We start from the raw sequence: 8,006 nt of genomic DNA on the forward strand, positions 1-8,006 counted from the left end.
TGTCGAAATATTTTCACCAATATACTTCAAGCATTCAAACACCATGTCTATTGTTCTTATGCATCAATTTTATCATCATTGTAATGCTGTCACTTTCAGCACTGATATCTTATTGTTTAACCTTAGCTCGAAAGAGTGCATATCATCCTATAATCAACATGACAAGCCTGTTGGTCACCTATGATAATCAAAAAATGTTGCAGAAGTTATTCGCAAAATATGGGTCACATGATCAGATTACGACTAGACGATTAGACCAAGCCAAAACAAAACTGTAAAGTAGCGAGCATCTATGTTTGATACAGGCTTTTTAGTAAAACCCAAAGTGTTCGTCATAAACTAGTGCGAAAAGTGCAAAAACTGGTACAAAAAGTTTTATATTGAGCCTTTCATTGACCTTTCATAGAACATCATGTGACATAACAATAACCAAATGTAGTGACTACGTCAAAGAAATAAACTGACTTCAATCTATGGCGGTTTCGTGATGGCGATGATTAACTGTTAGTTTTCGAGCTTTTATGAGCGTGTAATCACATGTCTACATATTTTGCACCTGCAACACAGCAGAGTAAGACGCAGTAAATTTTTTTGATACCAAATAACTGTAATGTGAATTTTGTTGCTAGTCCACTTTTAAGGTTTGTGTAAAATCAGTTTATAAGTCAAATTTGATGATTTTTTAGTGTCGATATTTTCCTTCATTACCATTTATAAACTGTAAAAGTTTTCTTGAACTTTTGCTACTTTAGAGCAAATGTATGAAGAAGAAGAAGAAGTACCTACTAATGCAGCTGATGAGGAGATTAAAGGGTAAAGCACTGCCTCTCCTGAAGTCACAGAACTTACTCACGCTGCCCAATAATGTCTTCTCATGTTAACATGCAAGCACATGAAGCCTGTAGTAATCTAGTGGTAGACATATAACATATTTAGTATAGTTGTTCCAGAATGATATGTGATGACTACTTAAACTTTATTATGTTGTTCAATTACACATGTTTTATGGTTTAGAAATATCGTTATTCAAACATGCTTTCCTTGATTGCCGATAACGCTTTGCTTGTAAGTGATAGTCTTGAGTGATATCGTCCGTTGAACATTTTATTACTTCTTTAGAAATTATACACACTAATAAAAACTTATTAGTTTCCTTACAGTCTGTGTTTCCTTAGGGAGTTGTTTTGCTATACGACAAAACATGCAATGCACTTTAACTAACCTAAAAAGGAGTTCTCAACATATAAAAAAAGTTGATAAAATTTTATGAAGTGGTAAATGAACAGAGTTTAGCTATAGCAGCAATCTACAGATGAGGTATTGAAGGTTGCAATTGTTTTACTAGGTTGGAGAGTGTTGCTGGAGGTTTTTTGCAATTTTTATAAGTGAAGGAATGAAACAACATTAAAACTCGTCAATACATAACATATTTTTGCATAAGAACAGAAAGAAATTTCTTAGAGCTATTTGAATTGTAGTGATAAAGATAGTGCAATGTGTGAAATTTTTTGTGTGGTTGATGTAAACGAAATAGCAAATTGAAGCAAAATTCCATGTTGCATAAAGTGATTTGAAAGGTAATTTACAATAGAAAAAACCCTATTTTTGAATCAAGTAGCTTTTTACCAAGTCAAGATCATAGATATAAATAAATCGGAGGAATCTCTGTATATATCTATAGTTAGTATCAAGTACAAACTGACGTAGAAGTGCAAAAAAAAATTGCATGTTAATTTTTTGTCAAACAATCGAAGGACCGGAATATGAAAATATTGCCAATTCTGGAATAAAAGCCTTCTTCGCGTATAGGCCGACCCTAGAAAAGCAGCACAAAAATGGCAAACTTTATGGAGAAAGTTTGCATACAAGCTGGTCATGTAATCATAACATGCTGCACGAACCTATCATGACAAGATGTTGCATAAGAGAGTAATTCATTAACTGCCACCAGCTGTGTAGTGCAGAGCCACACAGTGTATGGGCAGCATGAAAGCTGCTTGGTACGGCTGTTGTAGGCTTTGCACAATATGTTTCGAATTAATGAGTAGTTGCTTAGTTGGCTATCACAGCCGTACTTACAGAAAAGGACATAATTATCCATTTGTGTTGAGTTAATGAGAAATATTTTTGCAGTCCATGTTGTTTTCTGCAGCCTTGCCAACAAGCAAAGCTGCAGAAAAAAAGGAAGCTTGCCTTGTTCAGGCATGTGGTAGGTGAATATGTAAGGGAAGTAAATTCACAGCTGGAATTTACAACTGACCCTGATGAAAATGGTCTTATTCATGAGATAGAAGAAGTAACGGAGGCGAGGACGTTGAATGATGTGTTAAAGAAGTTTCAAGATTATTGCAATCCAAGGTCTGGAACTATAGTGAGTAGATTTCAATTCCACGGCTACACTCAGTCAGGTGAGTCATGTGATGTATATCTTATGAGGCTGAAGAGGCTAGCTGAAGGGTGACACTTTGAAACAAAAAGGGATTTACTCATCAGAGATAAACTACTCTTTGGAATGGATGATGTGAAGCTTCATGATAAGCTAATGAGAGAGCCTGATGAGAAGCTCACTTTAGAGTACGTTGTCAAGGCAATTCGAGTGCAAAAAATGGCAGTCAAGTTAAAAAATGTGACGGCCACCCCACAGCAAGAAAAGCAGGAAATCAAGGATGGAGATATTGAGGTAGTAAGGAGTAAAAGAAAAAGCTGGAAAACTAAACCAGCAATAAAAACAGTTGGTGGAGGCTTTTGTGGCAGATGTGAAAGGAATCATAGCAAGTAAGTAAGGTGCCCCGCTATGGGTCAAAAATGCAGAAACTTTGATAAATTTAACCACTTTGCCAAACAGTGCAGAGGAAGAGCAGAAATAAATGCTCTAAAAGAAGATGAAACAGAGGTTCAGGAGGAGGTTTATTTAAGGGAAATATACCTAGTGGAATCCATCAACACAGGAGCATGGCATTCTACAGTCAAAGTAGACACAAGCTTGAAAAAGGGGCAAACAGCCAGCTTTAAATTGGACACTGGGGCTGCAATAAGTGTTTGTGGACCAAATCACTTCAAAGGGAGATTGGAGCCTTTAACTAAAAGATTATACGGGGCAGGTAAAACACAGTTAAATTGCTTAGGGGTTATAAGATGCCGCATCCAAGCTGGTAAATTTGTCACAAAAGAAGATATATATGTAGTTGAGAATCAACAGACACCATTTCTGAGCAGAAAAGCCTGTGAAACACTACAGTTAATATCAGTGGATGCTGACAGATGTGAAGTGAGTGATGTGAATGTGGACCAGCAGCTGTTCAAGGGTCTAGGAAAAGTGAAGTGTGAACATTCCATCACACTAAATGAGGATGCCATACCTTTTACCATACACGTCCCTAGACCAATAGCATTCCCGCTAAAGAAACAAGCGGAGCAAGCATTAGATGAGATGGTGAAGGATAGAGTCATCACTCCAAATACTGAAGCAACAACCTGGGTTGCACCAATGGTCGTTGTACCAAAAATGGCCAAGACAAAGTTAGAATTTGTACAGACTTAACCCAACTTAACAAATATGTGATGAGGGAAATTCATCCAGTGGCCACTGTAGAGAGCAGTCTTGCTAGTCTGGGAAACGGTGTAAAGTTTTCAAAAATTGATGCTAACAGTGGATTTTTTCAGATACCACTCAGGCCAGAGTAAAAAAAGTTGACTACTTTTTTGACTGATAAAGGAATGTACATGTATGAAAGACTTCCCCAAGGCCTTTGTGGTGCCTCGGAAATGTTTTCAGCAGAAATGAATAGAATACTGAATGGGATTGAAAAAGTGATAGTTCATATGGACGATGTGTGTGTATTTGGAGAAACGGAAGAGATACACGACAAAAGTTTGGAGCTGGCCCTGGCCGCAATCAAGACGACGGGTATGACACTGAACAAGTCAAAATGTAACTTTTGTCAAAAAAGTGTGGAGTTTCGTGGGTATAACATCTCCAAGGAGGGTATAAGCGCTGGACCGCGACTACAAGGAATACAAGACTTTCCCACATCCACTTCCGTGACAGCTGTAAGAAGTTTCTTTGGTCTTGCAAATCAATATGCACGCTTCTCAGAGAAGCTGGCTTAGAAAAGTGCCTCTCTGAGGGCTTTGCTGAAGACAGGTATTGAATGGCACTGGGGTTATGCGCAGGGGAGTGCACTTCAAGAAGTCAAAGAGCTGTTCAGCAAACCAAGCATCCTTGCTCCATGCAGTACAGAAAAGCCCACATTTGTGACCACAGATGCCAGCAATCAAGGACTAGGAGCTACTCTGAGTCAACTTTAAAATGACGGCACCCGTAAGCTAGTGGCGGCGGCTAGTAGATCCCTTAGTGAAATTGAGCAACGTTATGCAGCAATAGAAAATGAGGCGCTAGGAGTGTGCTGGGCAATGGAGAAATTTTCTCATTATGTCTTAGGAATGAAAGATGTAACGATTGAAACAGATCACAAAGCCCTCATTCCCTTGTTCGGTAATCAGTTTCTAGATATGCTGCCTCCCAGAATTCAAGGCTTTAAATTGCGACTACAGAGATTCTACTATGACAGCAAATATGTGAGTGGAACTGACAACAAGGCAGCAGATGCACTATCATAATATAACAATTGGGAACCAGAACAGAGTGATATAGTTCGAGTATAAGTGATTGAGAGCTACGTACGAGAGAGTGTGCATTGCAATGGAAGTTGCGACAGGTTGGAGAAATTCAAAGTAGAACAAAGGAAAGATGAAACTTTGAGACAGGTTGTTCATTATGCTGAACAGGGTTGGCCAGTTTACTTTTCATCCATGGACACACTCCTGAGGCCGTACTTTGAAAGGCGAGGACTACTGACTATGAACAAGGGACTGCTGATGCTAGGCATGAGATTGGGGGTTCCCCTATCCCAGAAAAGTCAGGATCTTGAGGATATACACAAGGAACATTTAGGCATTACTAAAGGCCAAGCAAGGGCTAGAAACAGTTTGTGGTGGCCGTCTATGGCAAAGACAATAGAGGTACAGATAGCTAATTGTGAAGTGTGTAAGAGAAAATTGAATATAACATACGAACCCCTGAGACCTTCCGCTACCCCTGATCGCCCTTGGCAAATGTTAGGCACTCACTTGTTTCAACTAGAGAGAAACAACTACCTGATAGTGACAGATTATTATTCAAGATACTCTGAGATAGCTTTACTAGGTAGAGATACTACATCAAAGAATGTCATATCCCACATGAAAAGTATGTTTTCCCGGCACAGTATTCCAGATTGTTTAGTGTCTGACAGCGGATCGCAGTATTCATTTGAGTACTTTCAGAAATTTGCAAAAGCATATGGATTCACCCATGTCACAAGTAGCCCGAAGTATGCTCGCGGCAACGGTGCAGCTGAGAGAGCGGTTGCAACAGTAAAATCCTTGCTCAACAAGGAGAAAGATCCATATATAGCTCTCCTTGCCTACAGAGCATCACCACAGCTTGGAGTATACTCTTCCGCTGAATTGCTTATGGGACGGATGCTGAAGACAACTGCGGCAGTACATCCTGATAGTCTAATGCCAAAGCTACCCGATCATAAGAAGTTTAAAGCCAAGAATGAGCTTTACGAAGAGAGAATGAAGATGAACCACGATATCAATCTCAAGGTAAAAGATCTTCCAGCAGTGTGTGGTGGAGATCGTGTTATGATGAGAGATAGCAGCCAGGTGGGCACAGTAGTCAGAGCTAACCAATATGGCAATTGAAAGGTTATCATAGAGGGAGATAATGGTTAGCACTTGGTATGGAACAGGTCACCTGTAATCTCATTAATGACTCTACTGTAAATGCAGAAAGACGCAGAGTTAATGTCAGATCAGCTATGACGGCAACCCCGAGGAGGAGTATGCGGCTCAGGCAACAGCCAGATAAATATGAGGCATAAGCTTAAGAGTATGGTAACTACCATACTGCGACATGCTGCTACATTATATCGCTGAGCAACAAACTATGAACGCTAGACAATCACTATTGCATATTATTACGTACCTTACTCTTGACAAATATTCTTGTTGTTTACCTGCGTTGCATTTACCCATACAAATTTACAATAGCTTATGTGGTTGTCACAGGTTTTATGTGCCAATTTATCTTAGTAAATCATTATCTAAATATGCCGGCTTTTGAGCTTGTGAAGGGATGTTGTAATGATATTAGTACAAGTGCAAGTTATTCTCTCTTGTTCATTTTTTCAATAAGAGTAGACAACTCTTGCATTTAACGAGCAGATTATATTCATGTCTGGGGATGACCATGCGTTTTCGTTTGAACACAAAATTAAAGATAAACGATCTTGTATTGCTCTCGTTATAATCCAAGCCATTCTCTCCATCTGTGTAATAGAACAGTCCATACTGAGCCTTGTTTCACTTTGCAGAAACTTCATTTTTTGATGCAATTTCTACCTCACAATAACCAGCCGTAACAAGCCCGTTACAGTTATTGAGGTTTCACCAATTGTACATTAATAGACTTCCGATGATTGTCTATTGAGCAAGAGTACTATTTACAGCGGCTGTTTATTTTAGCAGTAATAATACTTTCATAAGAAATAGTAAAAGTTCCATCTCATCTGACTCAAGTCAGTTAGTTAATAAATTTAGATAGAAAAAAATCACCACCATTCAATTAAATCAAAGAGGTAAAGTTTCAGATTTGATTTAAAAAGATTAAATTTGATGGTTTGCCGGAGGTTAGTCGAAAAAGAGTTCTAAACTTTTAAAACATGTTTCATTTAGTGATTGATGCTGAGGAAGATGACGAAAGTGATAGAGACATCAAATACTGATCTGTGTTTTATGTAATAAGTGGAGTAGTGTCTTTTAAAATAATGGAAGGTTAAAGTAGAAATAACAACTTGTAAAGCAAATTAATGGTAAAATTCTAAGTTTTTTAAATTATGAAATTGATGGAATTGTTGCTTTTTGTAATGAATGACTCGAAGTAGAGAGTTTTTGTATTGCAATGAGTTGGTTTAGATTTGCTTTAGTTGCCTTACTCCAAGCTTCTAAGCCACAAACTAATTCACTGCTAGTTAGTCAAACCATATACATGTATGTATATATAAATTCTGTGTTAGTCTTTCTCTGTTTTTGCACATCCGATGTCCGATTACATTAATTAAAATCTAGGAATGGGAAATTGACTTGAAAATGCTATTGAACTCCGAAACCCGATTTGTTCGGAAAGCGTAACTCACATTAAACCCATCACTCCACACAACCATATTGCCTCGATATGGTATAGCGATGATATTTATGTCAGCTTCTAATCAGAATGCTCAATTGCTTGAATGTGCAATCTTTTTTCTAAATGTTTTAATGATGCAAAATTTGAGTGAGTTTAGCAACAGGTTTTTTGTTGTTTTAGCAATGTAATCTTTATTTTTATATATTCCAAACATATAAAAAGTTTAAAATAAATAAAAAAATATATTTTTAATATATGTGACCCAGGCAGTCAGAATGTACAATCGTGCTAAAACCACATTTTTGAGTTATTTAAAGAATTGAAATCAGCAAATTCTGAGGATTTTAATGCTTTTTAAATTTTTTAAATCGGATTATTTATGCCCAGGTTATGCAAGATTTAGTAGAGAAGGTCTCGTGATGAACTAAAACTGTTGTTTTGAATTTAAGCAAGATAAAGTTGATGATTCATGAACTGTAAATCATGGTATTTGTTTACAAATCAAGATGCCATAGCAACCGACCACTTAATCTCAACCTATATTGATGAAACCTGGCATTATCTACAATAAAACCCTGAAAAAGATAATGGTTGCATTTTTATTTCAATTCAATTGACGGTTGACCTCCCAAAGGTCATGGTAAGGTTAACAATATATGTGGCTAAAAGCTCACCGTCCTGGAGTTTTTCATTAAAAGGGTATGCTTCAAACTGGCCACTTCTCATCAAGCTATATTGCTATGACTGCATATAATGACAGTCCAACAACTTA

General features: G+C 37.6%; 1 protein-coding gene across 1 annotated transcript in view; it reads left to right on the plus strand.

Moving 5' to 3' along the window:
- LOC137410410 (leucine-rich repeat protein lrrA-like) overlaps window positions 1-2,461 on the plus strand; it is a 166,571-nt gene extending 164,110 nt beyond the window's left edge. Inside the window, exons 14-15 of the mRNA XM_068095830.1 lie at window positions 753-813; window positions 2,134-2,461. Of these exons, the coding sequence (XP_067951931.1) occupies window positions 753-813; window positions 2,134-2,461 (389 nt within the window). The remainder of the gene's footprint in view (window positions 1-752; window positions 814-2,133) is intronic.
- The last annotated feature ends 5,545 nt before the right edge of the window (window positions 2,462-8,006 follow it).

The sequence above is a fragment of the Watersipora subatra genome, unplaced genomic scaffold (genome assembly GCF_963576615.1).
Source record: "Watersipora subatra unplaced genomic scaffold, tzWatSuba1.1 SCAFFOLD_80, whole genome shotgun sequence".
Lineage (NCBI taxonomy): Eukaryota > Metazoa > Bryozoa > Gymnolaemata > Cheilostomatida > Watersiporidae > Watersipora > Watersipora subatra.